The 17,586-nt window shown below is 50.0% G+C and overlaps 3 protein-coding genes and 1 pseudogene across 3 annotated transcripts; 2 read left to right on the forward strand and 2 right to left on the reverse strand.

Moving 5' to 3' along the window:
• Positions 1-1,021: 1,021 nt before the first annotated feature.
• Positions 1,022-3,225, forward strand: SAPIO_CDS9223 (Caib baif family enzyme; the record flags this gene model as incomplete). The annotated part of the gene is made up of 4 exons (XM_016790669.1): positions 1,022-1,317; positions 1,392-2,086; positions 2,149-2,372; positions 2,431-3,225. The coding sequence occupies 4 exons, from the start codon at positions 1,022-1,024 to the stop codon at positions 3,223-3,225; spliced, it is 2,010 nt and encodes a 669-aa protein (XP_016639972.1).
• Positions 3,226-3,406: 181 nt separating this feature from the next.
• Positions 3,407-5,483, reverse strand: SAPIO_CDS9224 (uncharacterized protein; the record flags this gene model as incomplete). The annotated part of the gene is made up of 5 exons (XM_016790670.1): positions 3,407-4,367; positions 4,427-4,861; positions 4,938-5,156; positions 5,302-5,377; positions 5,426-5,483. The coding sequence occupies 5 exons, from the start codon at positions 5,481-5,483 to the stop codon at positions 3,407-3,409; spliced, it is 1,749 nt and encodes a 582-aa protein (XP_016639973.1).
• Positions 5,484-8,041: 2,558 nt separating this feature from the next.
• On the forward strand, positions 8,042-8,856 carry SAPIO_CDS9225 (uncharacterized protein; the record flags this gene model as incomplete). The annotated part of the gene is made up of 2 exons (XM_016790671.1): positions 8,042-8,597; positions 8,666-8,856. 2 exons carry the CDS (start codon positions 8,042-8,044, stop codon positions 8,854-8,856), a joined length of 747 nt encoding a protein of 248 aa, XP_016639974.1.
• A 5,174-nt stretch (positions 8,857-14,030) lies between these two features.
• Positions 14,031-15,002, reverse strand: SAPIO_CDS9226 (annotated as a pseudogene; the record flags this gene model as incomplete).
• Positions 15,003-17,586: the final 2,584 nt, after the last annotated feature.

Below are 17,586 nucleotides of genomic sequence, written 5' to 3' on the forward strand. Positions count from 1 at the left end.
ACGCATCCTGCCCGACCGCAGTCTCGGCCGCCCTTGCATTTCGAACAATGCTCAATACTTTCCGAGGCAGAACAGCAAGCGGCACTTTCTGAGGGCCATTATATCTCCTTTTTTCACACGTTCTATTTAGACTCTAGTACTGTGGCTGTCTCCGGGTAATTCTCACAAGAAATCTTGGTACGGTTTCTAGAGAACTATTAATGACAATCCTCCCCTTTAACTGGAACTGTTTTTTTACAATAAAGGACAATCTTAGAGACCGAATTGCGAGTGAAGTCCGCGTCAAGCACACGCGGCTTCGAGTGATAGACCCTGTAATAGGAGCTAGACAGTAGTCAGACGCGGGGGAGGCCCAAGAGGAGCCGGCCCTTTTGACGATACAGAACTTGACATCTCCATTCATATATCCGGTACTATAACGCCAAGACAGTTACAGCGTAGCCTGGCAATCCTTAGACTAGTTCTGTGCCTAGAGCGCTTTTCGGCCTTCGGAGCGAAATGCGCCTTTGCGTGCCGACAAGCTCCTACGCCAACTGTTCGTTAACCAAACGCGCTTTTCGGCTCAGGATGCGAATTTCGATCATCAAGCCAAGGCATTTCATGTACTATGAAGCTCGAACCACGTCAACACGAGACTCTTCATCCTAGGCTGCGGAATGGTTCACTCCACCACTCAGATACCTCACGTCGGAGAGCGGCACCAGCTCTGAGAAGGCCAAGATCTGCTTCGGACAAACGTCAGGGAGTTCCGCCAGTCCCGCCGCTTCAACGGTCCTCCCTCGCGGCACCAACACATAAAAGCATATCCCTCACCCTTCCCTAAGTAAGAATTGAATCTCAGATATCGCATCTAACCGCATCTCCCTCCATCATATAGACTCCTTCCGATATTACTCTTACCGTCTTTCGCCTTCTCGCCTTTCTCTCAAATTTCCATTGTGGCGTTAAAATGTCCAGCTCATTGTCTAGCAAAGATGTTGAATTACGACCCCTGTGCCATATCATAGCCCCCGTTGGCAACATGGGCTACGGTTTCCACGAGGACATCACCGAACGCGAACTCGCCCGACTGGTTGCCACAGGAATTCCGACGGCCATCATCCTCGACTCAGGGTCGACCGACAGCGGTCCCGAAAAGCTTGCCCTCGGAAGCATGACATGTCCGGAATCTGCTTACGTCGAAGACTTGACGAAATTGTTGAGGCTTGTCCACACGTATCGAGTGCCTCTGATCTTTAGCTCTGCTGGTGGGGACGGCTCAGACGAACACGTTCGGCTGATGGGACAGATAGTCGATAGGATTGCGGTAGAAAACGAGTCAGTTAAGAGAATTTGCACTTGAAAGGTCCTTTCTGTTTCAGCGCGGCATCCTAACATTGCGAGTATTGTAGATGCTACTGTTTCAAGACCATCTCGATATTCTCCTCCATCGATAAGGCTATCATCCGAGAGAGGCTCGACACTGGGAAGATCACAGGATGTGGAACCTGTGTCCCAGCCTTGACAGAAGCGGACATCGAAACCTCACCTCGAGTTGTAGCACAGATAGGACCAGAGCCCTTCCTGGACGTCATGGAAGCCGACCCTGACTTTGACGTCATCATCGGCGGCCGAGCCTATGATCCAGCGCCATATGTTGCCTATTCGCTCTTTCAGCTGAAGAGGCAATACCCCAATCTTAACGCCGAGGAGATTCACTCCCGATATGGTGGCTTCCTTCATATGGGGAAGATTATGGAATGTGGAGGTTTATGCTCGACGCCCAAGTCCCACGGCGCCGTAGCAACGGTGTACCCGACCGGAGTCTTTGATGTGCGGCCAACTGCCCCCGAATCGAGATGCACGCCCTACTCAGTCGCGGCACATGCCCTGTACGAGAACGGACGGCCGGATATTCTGCGTGGCCCAGGTGGTGCACTTCATCTGAACGAGTCCAAATATGAGCAACTGGAAGACCAAAGAACCGTTCGAGTTCGTGGCAGCCAGTTCAGGTCCCTGCAATCACAGGGTCTGCCCTACCAATTCAAACTCGAGGCTGCTCGTGTGGTGGGATATCGAACTATATTTCTGGGTAGTGTTCGGGATTGTAAGTCTCTGTTTAGACGCTATACGACAATATATTGCTCCCTACTTATGCGTACGACTTAGACATTTTAATCAACCAGATCGACAAATTGCTAGCCAATGTCCGGAAATACGTATCCCAACAGCATCCAGACATTATCGGAGAATGGGACCTCGACTTCCACCTGTACGGGAAAGGACAGAGGACAGCAGACGGTCCAGGTGAGGTCTTCGTCGTCGCCGAAGCTGTCGCGCCAACCCAGCAACTAGCAACTAGTATTGCTGCTAAGGCACGAGTGGGCATGATCGTAAGTCGTTACCTCTTGCCAAATTCAATTTGATATATGTCTAAGATGCAGCATGCAGCACGGACCATATCCGGGGCAGAAAGCAACAGCAGGAAACTTTGCCTTTGGCATCGGAGGAAAGATGGAGATTGAAACTGGTCCATGTGCTAAGTTTTCTGTATACCACCTCATGGACCTCCAACCAGGAGAAGAGCGCCTGAAGGCTACAAAAGCCGCTGCACATCGTCCGTTGATTCATTGCAGCGTGGCTATCATCGGAAAGGGAAGAAGAGTACCATCCGACGAGGATTTCAGAGCCGGCATTGCTCGACGTCTGGAATCCCTCTCCAATCCCCCGCCGATTCCGGTAAAGAAGCAGTTAGCGAGCGACCTAATCGTGTCGAGAAATTCACCACGAACACTTTCCGACCTAACATATGTCTTCCGGTCGAAGAACGCTGGCCCTTACGAAATCACCATCGACGCTCTCTTCACCTCCGAAGAGGCATATCAAACTGTGAAAAACTCCTCACTACTATCTCCAGAAAACGTCGCCAAAGCCCTCGGAATCCCAACGAAAGACATAATATGGCTTGGATTCATGGACGCGGCACTCGCGTTCAAGGTTACTATACCACGCGTGCGATGTGGGAGAAAGGCACCCGCTGGTAGCTTTATGGAGAATGATGTCCACGGGTCACAACAGCACTTGGGTCTAGCTAATCTAAAGTTACATCCGCAGACAATGAGTGAACCGTCCAGGAATTCTGTCCTCGGTGTTTCTCGGAACAAATTGCTGTTGCCCCTCTGGGGCCTGACGGTTTTGGCTGCCGCGAAGGCCTTCCCATCATGGCGGAAATGGTTCGGTTGGTAGCCTCGAAGAAACTGACAAATGTTAAGATAGTTGTTGAGTGTAATAATAGTTTGGGCAGGCTTTGTTCTTGCGTGGGTTAACCGTCAACATCACATCAAGTTCACACCATCTTTACCGCATTATACTAGGTGGGAGCGGCGTTTTCCCTTTCTTTTCTCTCTCTTTTTAATAAGGATGACTGCTACTCAGAGAATGGAAGTATCGACTGAATATCTAGCATACCCATAAGAGGATCGTCCCAAAAACCCCCAATGAAATCCTGGTCATTCATGAAAGATTCAACTCCCTGCAGCGGATCGATATTTCCAACTTGGCCGGATATACCCGACTTTACCTCGTCCAGAGTCTGGTTTTCTCCAATCTCGGTGGGCTGGCCTCGGATCTCCGAGGCCGTAGTGATGGCATCCAACACAATTGACACGCCCATGCGATTCGTCAGTCGGACTTTCGCGGCATCAACACGATCGGCTGTCAGCTGGGCGAGCAGTTCGAACACCCTCGCCGCTCTGCCATACTCGTCCATGGGGTCTATGGAGCAAGTCTTGAAAACGTTTTGAGCCAACCCAATATGACACGCTGCCGACTGTCGTTCTTCTTTGGAAGCGGCGCTGTTAAGATGGAAGAACTTAATGAGGAAGATGGTGGCGAAAGCAAGGCCGAGATAATAGTGTTTGGGTAGTGTCCTCCTCCTCCGTATCCATTCTGGGTCACCTTTGCCCCAGCCACTCCCAGGCAATGGCTGCGTCGAAATGTCAATAATTCGGATGGCAGTGGAAAGCCCGGTTTTCAGCATAATTTCGCGGGCAACACTTTCTCGTCGAAATTTAGTGATCAGAAACGCATAAAAGTGCAGCTTGACGACCAGAATGTGGCGCTCTAATTTATATCCGTCCTCGTTATCCTCCTCAGTCAAAGACGAGTTCAGCGAATCCAACTCCGTATCCATCAGTCGCATTAGCGAAGTGGATGTAGCCTCGTCAACGTCGTGCACCAACAAGTTTGAGAACTTTGATACTATAATCTGAATCTTGACATGCGCCGCGAATCGGTGAGACACAATTTTCTTATCGAGGTAAGCTTGGATGGTAACAAAGTCCAACTCGGAATCAATGGGCGGGCGTAACCCTAGGTGCAAGGCTAGGCTAGGATGGAGGTTGTGTTAGAGGAGCTCCTTCTCATGATCACGGAATCATATACTTACGCAGTTCCAACATAGAAACACCCGATCCACGTATTCATGCGCGCAGTCGCCGTGCCAGAAGCCACTCCAACACTTCGGAGGGAAGGCGTGGGCTGTTCGCGGTCGAGACCCATAAAGCGAGCCGCCTGGATCGCTATTCCGACATACAACCAGCTGGGGTCCTTGGGCTGCGAGTCGACTGGCAGAGGCCAAACGCACAGAAATAAGAGGGCCTGGATTTTGTGGAGAGGCAGAGGGGTATCCAGAATCTCTTGGTTCAGCAATCGCCGATAGGGGTTGTGGAGCTTTGCGAATAGCGTGTCGTACGGACTGCCCGGTAAGTGTGAACAGACGATGATGAGGACGGTCCAGAATAGAAAAGGCTGATGTGTATAAATATGCTCGATAGAAATGGGACTAATGAGCGGAAATTGGGGCAGAAACAGTTCTGCGAATCTAATAGTCATCGGTTAAGCTGGTTGACAAAACGACAAATCGGATATAGATAGGTGGGGATGGGAGGCAGGCATACCCTTGAAAGCAATCAATGGCGAATGACGACTCAATAAAGGTATCGAATAGAACTACAGTCTCTACACTTAGCTCAAAGTCATTCGGGGAGCTCTCCGGTGATACGCTTTCGTCGGCATAAGGGCTCGTCTCGAAACCTGATTCAGTCTTTGTCGCCGACTCATTTTTGTCACGCTTGCTCCGGAGCTCCTCGAGCTCTCTGCTCATAGCCTCGAGCTTCCTACATCGATAACCAAAACAAAAATGTGTCAGAAGTCTGTGTCCGTTATTCAAGTAGCTGACTGGGCACACATGTACGTCTTACTTGCGGGCAGGCGTCCTTTGGAATGTCGCATCGACTCTGCAGAACAGCTGCCGGGACTGACATCTCGTGCAGGGATTGGGAAACTTTATCTTGGAATCGCACCGGAGCTAATACCGATTGAGCTTCAGGATCCTTAGCTGTTTGCGGGGAAGAATTAGTGCCATGACGGACCTTGGCTTGTTTACATTCCGTGCAGGAGCGAACGGCTCGCAGGCCGGCTGAATTGTTGGCCTTGGACGCCATTTGGAGGCAGGAACGGGGAAGATTGGTTTGGGAGAGGAGCTACTCTCCGTCGGGGAGAGATCGACTCCCCTTGTCGCGATTGTGGTCATCCCAATCCAGCGCGTCTGACACCAAGCCACAACAGCCACAATCTAAGCCGCGGTCGTCGGAACATATCCCAGTTATTCTGCCTAAGATTCCAGGCCGCAGCGAGTGGAGACGTGGATCGAGTTGTGCCTCAGGACTTCGAAGTTAAAGTTTTGATGGTGGCTTGAATCTATTCCCGTTTTGTGCATACGGGTTACATCGATATGTGATGGAGCAGGCTTGGCTGTGGGATGAAGCATGGGATTGCACGAACTCCTCGGACTGCAAATGAGATATGACTAGGAGTTTCCGCGTCTCCCAGCTCCAACAACCCCATTCGATTTCTCGGATGTTTTCCTCCCCACTTCACATCAAATATAAATCGGAGCCGGAGTCCCTACGAGAAAGGTAGTCCGACGTCATATCATAACTCAGGCGTAAGCCAAGCTTAATAGTTACTACTCAAGATGCAAATTTCCAGAGCATAAACTTACTAACCATAAACATAATAAAATCTTCACAAAAAGTCGATCGCCCATTCCCCGCCTGGTCGGAGCCCGGTCGGAGAAAAAGAGGTCCTCACAGCACACAAGTCATTCTTAGGGCAAGTTGAAGTTTTCATCATTAATTGACTTCTGGTTGAATTCGATTCTTAGTGACACTGGTTTTTCCTCGAGCTATACACAGTATATCCTTACATTTTGGGTCTGCACAAGAGTCGGCCTGTGACAGTTGCTATATATTTATAGTAGAAGAAGTAATCGATAAAATCCTTCTAAGTATGAGACATCTCTGAGTTAAGACCCTGATGATATTTTTCATCGATCTTATTAAAGTTGAAGTGTTTGGAGGAGAGCAAGTAAAAATTAGATAAAGCTGATAGATCCATCTTAAGAAAACAACCTAGCGCCTTGGTAAGATGCTCGCTCTTTTCACAAAGTCCTTTCCCGTACTATCTCGCGCAATAACAGGTCTGCTAAGGAGACTTCACTTCCACTCCGATCAGTTGATGCATCGTTGGGGATGTCATGTTGTTTTATGCCTGGTATTTGAGGCATCATGCGGGGTTTGTCAAGGCTCAGCCACTTCGATGACGAGACATGGCAGCATCGTGATGACGCGGCATCGCTTTCCAGATTTTGGGTGCGGGGAATAACTAAACTAAACTAAGAGACTGTCACGAAGACTTCCAGTCCGACCAATCTGAGCTAGCAGGATGGGAGGGAGGCCTCACTCTGATCTAATACACCCTCAATGCTCCTTGACCTAGACCCTTGGCACCATCTTCACTTACATTGACTGACCGATTTTCAAGAAGCTTGCAGTCCTACCACAGTTCCCCAGATATAAGTCAATTGGCCGAGTCCATCCAAATGGGAGGGGAATTCGGTCGGTGTCCAGCCTTGGCGACGCAGACATATCACGTGTCCAAGAACGAGCAGACGTCAGCGCTGGCGACACCGACATATCGGATATCGGATTTATAATGCTTGGTCAGTCAGCATCTGATCGAAAATCGAGACCGGCTTCTAGGGTGGAATATCATGGTCTGGTCAGTAATGCGGGAGAGAGTTGAGGTCAACGTAGGGCCATCCACCTTTCAGGGAATTTGCGTAGTTACATATATTCCTTTTTCTTCCCCCCCCGCTAGGTAGAAAGAATAATGACTAGTAAATTGTAGTTTATAAATCCCCGTAAGGTAGGGTTTTCTGGGTATCAACAACGAGGACATAGAGGTCATGAAGCGTTATCAAAGTGATGAATGTCTCGTCGAATGGCTTTCACATTTAAGTCCGTCGGGCGGTACCTGCAGCTGTGACGAGGCCTAGGTGGCTCAGCATTTTCTTGGTACAACTCAGTGCAAGACGCCAAGACGACCGGCCGACTGGTGCGTCATGGCGCAAACACTCGATTATGGACATGTCCAGCATTTCATTCTCTTCAAGATGCTTTTTGAACAGAGTCGGAGATATTTAAAAACTACCCGATATTCCTGGTGGCACGAGTGCCTGCAGCCATGCAAACGGAGTCTCGTCGGTCGTACAGACGCACCTTGCGATGAAGCTCTTAATATTGTTCTACTGTCTACTTCTCCCGCAACTGCAGGTACAAGGTAAAGTTGCGAGACTACTGGCAAAGAGGACTACATGTATCTAATGTCAGAACTTTCAGCGCTATCCATCGCTAGAAACGCCATCCAACAAGCCTCAGTCGTCGTAGATCTACAGTTTTCTCGGAACCCGCAAAGGCTCGACGCCGCCTCGACTTTCGAAGTCGAGTTTAACCTACCCGATGAACAGCAAAAGATCCGGTTAAATTTGCAGCCAACTCGCAACCTCATCCTCCATCAGACAGACGTTCAGCATGTTGGACCCGACGGATTATCCAACGCACTCGTGAGCCAAGGTGGCTTGCCACTTGTTTACAAAGGGGAGACACTTATCCGCAGAGGCGAAGCTGGACGGTGGAGAAAGGCAGGTTGGGCCCGAGTCATGGTCAAACCCCGACAAGGCAAGTATCTACTCGAGGGCGTCTTCAGCATCGACGGTGATTATCACCACGTTGCACTCAACTCCAATTTTCGAACTTCACAGCTTTCACCGGATTATGTCCTCCCCAAGATCGATTCGCCGCATATGATAGTCTGGAAGGAATCAGAGGTTATGAATGACGGAAGAATGCTTCCACGATCGGCTACCAACGATTCGCTCTGCCTATCGGAGAATTACAGTCTCCGTCAGCCCTCCTTCCCGCTCGACTCGAGATTTGTGGACAAACACACGCACGACGGCCTTCATGCTCATCTCCGCCGACAGAATGGCTGGTTTGATCCGGTAGACGTTATTGGATCGACGGATGGGTGTCCTTCTGAAAGACTGGTGGCGATGATCGGAGTCGCAACAGATTGCACATACACGGCAGAGTTCGAATCGGTGAACGATGCTCGGGAGAACATCATCTCGCAAATCAACGTCGCCTCCCAAGTCTACGAAGATACGTTCAACATCGCGCTAGCAATTCGAAACTTGACCATCAGCGACGCTTCTTGTCCGTCAAGTTCATCCAGCGCCAATCCTTGGAACGTTCCTTGCTCAGCAAGTGTTGATGTTTCACAGCGACTCGGCCTGTTCACCCAATGGAGGGCTCAATACCGGGACAGCAACGCCGCATGGACCCTGTTGACCGCCTGCAACAGTGGTTCAACCGTTGGAATAGCCTGGATTGGCAACACCTGCGGTTCTGGGTCGAGCTCCTCTCGCAGAGGCAGAGAAGCGTCCACCAACGTCGTCGTCCGAACCAATGCTGAGTGGCAGGTTATTGCGCACGAACTGGCACATAACTTTGGCGCAAACCACGACTGCACATCTAGCACATGCAGCGGCGGCACCGCGTCTGATTGCTGCCCCCTTAGCGAGTCTACCTGTGATGCAGGAGGGCAGTATCTCATGAATCCTAGTACCGGACGGAGCGTTCGGAATTTCTCACCCTGCACAATCGGGTCCATCTGCACAGCTATCGGGCGAAATCTGATAGATACAAGCTGTCTTGTCAGTGAGGCCGACGTACCTGACATCAACGACAGCCAATGCGGCAATGGAATAGTTGAAGCAGGCGAGGCATGCGACTGTGGGGGCGAAGAAGGATGTCCTGAAAACTCTTGCTGCAATCCCTCAACGTGCCAGCTTCGGAGCGGCGCGGTGTGCGATCCGGCATCAGATGGCTGCTGTACTGATCAGTGCCAGATTGCCGAGAGTGGGCGAGTCTGCAGAGCTAGTACCGGGTCTGGCGACCAGCAGGAGGTCTGTGATGGGTCGTCAAGCCAGTGTCCCGCAGATGATCAAGACTCTTCCGATAATGGAGACGACTGGAGCGGAGGAGCAGACTCGGGGGGCAGTTGGCTTGACGAGAACAGGGCCCTTGTCATTGGCCTCTCCTCCTCTATCGGGGGCCTTATCATTGCACTCATTGCGGTTTGTGGAATCAAGTCATATGTGAAGAGGCGCAGACGGGGTGGGAGGCGGATACAGAGTAACAATCTGCCGGGATATGGCCCGTCTAACTATGGATTCGTCGCAGGTGGGCAAGTGCCAAGACCTCCACCGATGGTTTATAGATATGCATAAAATGGCACATAGCTTGCATAGTGTTACTGTGAATCAATTCTGTTTCAGTTCGAGATGAGCCCACTTTCGTCCTCCGGTTTGAAGCATCTATGTCAGCTTCCCATAACTTGATCGATACCCTGCCACGGCCACCCAGAGAAACTTGCAAGTTTTCAGCATATGTGAATTGAATTAATTGGTTTGGGGTTTTGACAGGCCTGAATAGACTCAGTTGAACTTGAATTGGCAGCGGCACTGCTTGTGGTGGCGAAGGCGTAAGACACGTTGGGCATCAGCGGCAGGGAAAGCAGCGGGCTTCGTTCTGGGGCTCCATCTCGTGTTGATCCCGGGAATCCGTTCTCTAGATATACCCTGGGAATCGAGATAGGAATCGAAGAGTTCATGCGTTGAAGAAAGCGGAGGGAGATGATGAGTCGTACGAGGAGAGCCCAACTCTTTCTCTCGCTGACAAGTCTCACTCTGATCTCGTCTCTGCCAAAGCCACGAATGATGGGGATCCTGCAAGGCCGATCAGAATCATGCCGATCGTTTTAAATCACCAAGGTGAAGTGAAAAGTCAAAGCGAAAATTGTCGACGTTATCATTGAACAAGGGAGCCTCAGGATCAGAGCATCCATGGTTGGGAAAATGTCGTAATATCACCAAGGTACCTTTGTACAGAGCTTCAACATCGGACGGAATGCTATCTTCTTCCACTTTGACCCCATTTCTCTTCAATTACCTCTTCCAACAACTTGATCTTTCCTCCTGATGACAGTCGTTCCTCGAACAGGAGACAAATGACTTGACCGAGATGATTAAAAAATCGCGACGGCGTTGGCAGGGCTAGCGACTCCCCCAGGAACCTAAGATCAAGTCAGCTTTTCCCTTTCCCACTTCAACACCTTGAGAGTCAGCAGACGCGATTTACCTTTAGAGGCATACTACTGAGGAAAAACGAGAATCTTCGGAGACTCTTGCAAGTTTCGCTCAGCTTTTCCAAATCGAATAGCTCACCAATTGGCATTCCCCAGCCTCCAAGCAGCCATTCATGGAGAATATACTTGTAGTCCGTGTCCGGACCGACTGGTGGGCTCCTCTCAAATGCGGGAGCATCCCCAGCAACAGCAGCAAATTGGTGGTCCCACAAGAAGCGGAGAGTCGCCTCTGACGACTCTATTCCACTGAAATTTGTAGTTTGGAGGATTGCTTTTTGCTCTTCTTCGGTGAGGACGTTATAGGCCGATGTGAAGCCCGTTCGAAGGAAGAGGATATCTCCCCGTTGGAATGTGATACCGCGGTCTATGATTAGATCTTGTATATGCGCAAAGGGGATCTGAAATGACTGGAATGGCTTCAGGGGGATGGATTTCTCCTCTGCCCACGAGGCGTAATCTACTAGCACACCGCGTCCCACAATTCCCCCAGACTCCGACCAAGCTACAAATGGTCAGTTCCACAATGAGAGGGCGGAAGAAAGTACTTCTAGACCTACCATCAGTTCCCAGTACTTGGCTTGACATCACGTCGTCGTGGGTTACATTGTTGAAATAACGTTTCTGATCAAGATAGCCTTGACACATGTGAATACTGCATTAGTTCCTATTCCTTAATGAAAGTTCATGTAAAATGGAGATACCGTACCGAAATGGCGGAACCCATCCCATTGGGTACTCGTCTGGGTATTAAAGGTCAAGATGTCATCATTCACCACCCTCAAGCCTGGGCCCCTCGGTCGGTTGACTATCTCGTGTCTGAATTGCGGCCGCCCATAGCCGGGATATTTCGGTTTAGACAGTGGCCAGTCTAGGGACACCCGTATCCCAGTCCTTATCTCCGCCGCCGCCTGGGCTACGGTTGAAGGCGTCAGTAGGTTCAACATTCCCAGACGATCATCCCGGCCGAAGCGGCCCCAGGCGTTTCCTGGTGGGCCAGTAGGGTCCAGGGGCAGATCCGAGAACGGGGGGAACGAAAATTGAGATGAATTCTCCTCCATAATCGAACAGGATGGATACGAAACGAGGTGTTTAGATGAAACTTAATAAATCTGAAGTGGATGGGATGATAATTGGGACCTGCGAACCCCGCTCGGGGCAGAATAAAACAGTCATATATGATTTGATCCGATCAGGTACTTGTCCCTCATGATGGCTAATAATATCAGAAAAGTAACTTGAACCCTTCAACTTGAGACAATTGTTCGGGCCGGGCCGTGACACTGTGGAATGTGGCGGGGAAATGAGGTGGACATAATTTGTTGTTGAACGTGGCCAGCGACGGGCCCAAATAGAGGATAGAATCAGAGGCTATAACATCGCGCCAGTCTACTACTACAAGAAATCTTGCCAATGCCAGAACGATTCCTTCTCGTGTTGCTCGTCAGGCTCCTCAGTTCCCAACCCATGTGTCACACTAGATTGTGGTCTGCCCATTCCAAGAGATTGAACTTCGCCTCGACCATTTGAAATTCTCCTGGGCAAAATTTCTTGCACAGAGTTTTCATGTCCTCAAAGACGCTGTGAGGGTGTTAGTGACAAGAGCTGATAACTGCAGGCGTTCAATCTGGCGGGGGAAAAAAATATGAAAGCTTACATAAGTCTCTGGCCGCTCGAGGGGATCAATGTCGAACAAGAGATGTTCCAACGCATCGAGTATAGCAGGTTTCTATCGTCCCAATCCTCAACTGCATAACAGTTAGACTGCATAATGAGGCGCGGAAAGGAAAACGTTACCTGGCTCGGAGACCGGGAAGTGTTTCTGGTATTCTTGGATGTAGGTCCTCTTGCTGAGGCGATGCCTTGGCGGGTTCCAATCTCCGATCTCGTATTCGTTGTGGGCATAGAGTGGCCCGGCGTCGAATGTAAAGGGTTCACCAGCGTTGATATCGTCAGCACAATTTTCATCCCACATGTCCCCGTGAACTAGACACGGCTCTACAGACCATCCTTCGCTCTCTAATGGAAGCAATAAGCGCGGGATAACTCGGCCGAAGAGCAGTTTCCGATAGCTATTGAGCTCGGGCCAAGTCCCATGTTTCTTCTCGTCTACGTCAGTAGCTCGCGCAAGAACCTTTGAAAACATCACCGTCCATGCGTCCTCCTAGCCAATATCCTGCGGTAGGCGTGGAAGCCAAATTTGCCGGTCGTGGAGTTGGAATTCTTGTGCAGTTCTGCAAGTCTTCGACACGGCTTGGGAGGATCCGGCGGTTGTTTCCCAACTTGTTTAAACTCAGCAAAGAGGAAGTATCCTTCACCCTTCTTGACATGATCCCAATGATAGACCTGCGGAACGAATGATGGGACCACTCTATGAATCTCGCGGAGCAATTCGAATTCGCCTTCGCTCATGTGCTTCCCAGGATCGTCATTGGGGATAACCTAGTAGATTACCACGGCATTAATTTGCGGTCACAAGGGGACATATCAACCGTCCGAGGTTTTAGACGAGTCATGCCTTCAGAAAGTAAGGTCTTGTCGACCCATCCGGAAGCTCAGTAACCAGCTTCATAGTTAACGCCCAAACAGAGGAGCCGCAATGATGTGCCGACTTCAACCTCGTCCCAAGGATCGGAAAGGCTACAATGGTTAATAGATTCCCCAGCTGCTAACGTCGTTGGTTTTCAGCTGAGAGATACCTTTCAAGGACGGCTTCGTCAACGGAAACCTCTCCGCCGACCTTTGGCGGCTGGATGCTGTCCACGGGAACGCCGCTGTTCAAGGAATGAGGGTGGGTATAATCTGTACCAATGCCCTTATTCGTATCCTTGGGCATCTCCTCCTCGATAGAGCCTGATAGCTGCGTTGACATTCGTGCAGCCATTTGTTCGATGAGACAGCAGCAAATGCGTAATGAAAGTTGGAGAACGGTTGGACCTGGCTCCCCTTCGCTGCCCCTTCTATCACGCCATCTTCGACTGAGGAATTCTTTAAAAGCTCCATTTTACTTCCGGCGGGCTCCAGGTGACTGATGTGGTATGGGCCTATCCTGCCCTGCGGCGAGCGTTCCCGACCTACTGGCCAAAACGGAAGTTCAACGCGTTGTGCAACCGCAGCAAATATTCGAGACTCTCGAACCTACCAGTCGATCGTCCTTCATGGAATGTTCGATGTAATAGAGATTATAGAGGTACTGCGTACCTAACTACAAGTTGAAATACTCGCTCCACTATCGACCCTGTGTATGCGACCCGGTTCACTTTTAGGAATGCAGCCATGGAAGCAAGTCCAAGCCTCCTGGTGGTCATGCCTTGCACTGGATCTGTGCATTTGCTAAACCGCCCCAACCACGCTTGCTATCGCGAACTTCATCAGTTAATTTCGGAACCAGTGCTAAATGAGATAGAATGTATTAACCACTTAAAGCGCTATTGTATCTTATACTAGTACAGATCTTTCAATCCGGATGAACCCCTAAGATGTTCGAGTGGATGCTTGAGATCGACCCATCCAAGGAATGGCGGGCTCAGATTATAGCCAATCAATTCCAACATTTCGTCATCATACATTGACGCGAGCTCTTCGTAATTTGATGCCAAATACTGATTCTCCTCCTGGCGTAGGAAGCCTTTGGTAAAGAAGCAGCTGTACAACAGACGCTCCTCATTGGGCGTAGTGTTTGCAGAGCCCCCATGGAAACAACTAGAGAGGAAAATGAAAGCATCGCCTGGCTCCAACTCTGCATGGAATGCGAGGCTCTCATCGGGAGGCGTGGTGTGATCCCAGAGGTGTGATCCAGGAATGAAGCGGGTTGCGCCGTTCGCTCGTGTACTCTTCTTGCCGGCGACGAAATATCCTATCCCGGTATCCTGTCCGATTTCATACTCCGCCGGCGTTCGGCGTTTCACGACGTTATGATGAATCATGTCGTCCCGGTGTAATTCTTGAGCCCGTGCTCCGGGGCCAATGCTGAAGATAATGGTGTTGTTGAGCTGTGGCTTGCTGACAAAAGTTTTGTATTCCGACCCGATCCAACATTTAAAGGTCGAAGTTAGGAGGCGATCGCAGACCGCTCGTGCTAGTGGGTTCCGTACAACGGTTGTCATGAAGGGCTTGGACTTTCCTGAAAGACCCATGACGCGCTTCGTCTCCTTTGGAAAGAACTCTCCGCTCCAATCCCCATCTCCGAGTATGAATTGGCGAGTATCACGCTCGATATCAGCGAGTTCCTCGGGTGTGGCGGCTCCGCGGATGATACACCCGCCTGCCACGATTATAGCTGCAACTACATCATCGATGTGGGCGGTTTTAGCTTCAAAGACACGCACCGTGGGTACCGTCCGGCACCGATCGTCGTCCGTCTCTTTGATGACGGCCGGCTGCGGCGAGTCTTGAAGACTGACCGTGGGAGGCATAGTCGCCAATAGAAGGGTGCTTTAAATAGAGGTATATGGGACTTGGTTGTGCAAGCAGGTTTGGCTGTTGTTGCAGGTTTGGAGCGTGGAAGTGGGGCTGTCAGTCGTGTTCCAGGGTCTGAGTTCTGGGTTAGCTGTTTTTCACTTCATCTGCAGCACGTGGTGATGGCCGATTCATTTATTTATACTCATTGGATTTTGTATTTTCATCCACTTTCGTTCGGCCCTACGTAACCTAGCTATGCTTGGCTTTTTACGCGGATATCGGCTGCCAATTGTCAGATCGAATGTGATAACCGCGCCTACACGAGGCTGCTTGAAGCGATACGCTAGCGGCTAGATAAGTCAGCCAGGAGTTGAAGCGTGTGAAAGACACACCAGCTTTATTCCGAAGAAATAACAGAGAGATAAGGGCGCTTAAAGAGTCTCCTAGAAATTTTCTTGTTATCATTTCATTTCCCAGATATCAACGAGCCAGGACTGTCTTATCTAGGTCTACTTATCTACTTTACCGCACTAGGGACGGGTGGCTCATGATAAGCGCGCTTAAAGATATAGCCCAAAGTGTAAGCCACAGTTCCGACTAATTGCCGATGAACGGGGCGTTAGCTTCTGGCCTCGGGTAGGTAGAAGATGGCGGTTCATACTCGTGTCGAGGCTAGGCTACCTTCTAGGAAGAGCGAAGGTGGCGACAGATAAGGGAAGGATAGCCCCAGATCCAGGTCAATGCTAAGGAGTCACGGTGATTTCCGGTTATTATGGAGTTAGCCACAGTGATATTACCGTGGGTACCGAGAATATCAAGTATCCAAAATATTACGACTATGCTTGCTGTCGTTGTAGCTGGGATAGGACTAGATGTACCCCACCTGAATCACCTCTCACACCTCCAGTTAATATCGCAATACGTATCTCCAAACCGGCGCAGCCGACAAGTAAATGCATACGAGGGCACATACAATTCCACGACGAACCGATCTTTTCCGAGCCGAAATCGAATCTGAACGGGGCGGGCTTCTTTTACATGCCTCAAGGACGGCCATGAAACTACGCCACACCCGGAACCCATAGCTTGCGTTCTAAGTTGGGTTTTTGAGGGTAGCAATTACCGCATTCAAGCCGTTTCCGCTCTCCTTTACATTTCCCTATTATTCTGCTTGCCCATACTCGATGTGTCTGTGCCGATGGTAACGGCGTCGTCAGCAACACGAGTAGCCGCCTCATGGCGTCCCTCCAACTTCCCAGGAAAAAGGAGTTTCGGCGCACCGCCAAGCCGCATAGAAGGTAGAAAACTTCCATTCCAGAGACTGCAGCCCGATCTTAACAAGAGTATCGACGAGTAGTCAGCCTTAAAGAACGTCAGGACGGAGAATCATTAGTTTGGACAATGGGAGAATCTAATGGTTCATATTAGCATTGGTTAAACAAGATAGCTGCAGCCGCGGGCCGGAATCTGGGTACAAGCGAGGTGGATGAAGAAGCAGACGGGTTCCGTGATCTTACTTATAAGGAAATTATTAGCTTCCGGTACAAGTTGTAAACAACGGTACAAGTTGCAAACAAAGATACTGGAGTAACCCAGATTCACGACCTGTCGATATCTAATGTCGGACCAAGTCTAGGCATCAACAAGGCATCAGCGTTGAGTGACATGAAACAAACCATATATTATGCAACAATCGCGGGCTTTCTTGCTCATAATACGGAATTTGAATTGGTCCTCGTTGCTCTGTTCCTGGTAGTTCTGCAGAATATCGCCATAAATCCTTCGACCTCGGTTTGTCAGTAGCTCTGCTTCGACAGTTTGGGAAAGAACTGCAACGTGTCAATGCCCAGTTCCTTCACACCACACCACATCACATCACATCACAACTACAACCTTTCCATATAAGCTACTTCGTAGGACCAAATTCGGACGTGTAAAGTAATACACACTAATTTTGAGCCCTTCCCTTCTTGAGCGTAGCATTCAGGGTTAGCTTACGAGCACTATGCCTGGCCAGTACATCCGAGTCGATGATGGACTCCGCTAGATATGGCGATGGACGAACGACGCTAGCCCGCACCGCGGTTACGAATTCAGCCAGAGAAAACTAATGGAACCACTGGGCACTGGGAATGAGCAATCGGAGACCCCGCTTCATATCCACCTCTGACCCCATCGACCACTCGCATTGATGGACGTGCCATATAATGCAGTGCGTATACTGAGTAATGCAGTGGTCCTACCACGCTATGTACTTCGTACTGTTTGTTATCATGGCGAGGTGCTGCTAGATCCAATTCCCAGTGAAGAGATCGGCTCACCGACCATCTCCCGATGGTGGTGTTGCATTTAAGAGCCGTCTTAGCTTGACCTTCCAGCCGAGGATTTATTGTATCCATTGATGCCACCCTAATTTTCTCGTCCAGCCTATCGTAAGGCATTTGGCACACCGAAACGGAAGACATCTACTTTCGTACAAGGACCCATATTCAGAGGAGTTTCCTTTGTATTCCCCCAAAAAAGTGTCACTGGCATGATCTTGGCATCTGGGGTTAGCAATACGTGCCTAGGACGGCGCCGGAGATGGGGATAGAAATC

This window comes from Scedosporium apiospermum (assembly GCF_000732125.1).
Source record: "Scedosporium apiospermum strain IHEM 14462 chromosome Unknown SEQ_SAPIO_0132, whole genome shotgun sequence".
NCBI lineage: Eukaryota > Fungi > Ascomycota > Sordariomycetes > Microascales > Microascaceae > Scedosporium > Scedosporium apiospermum.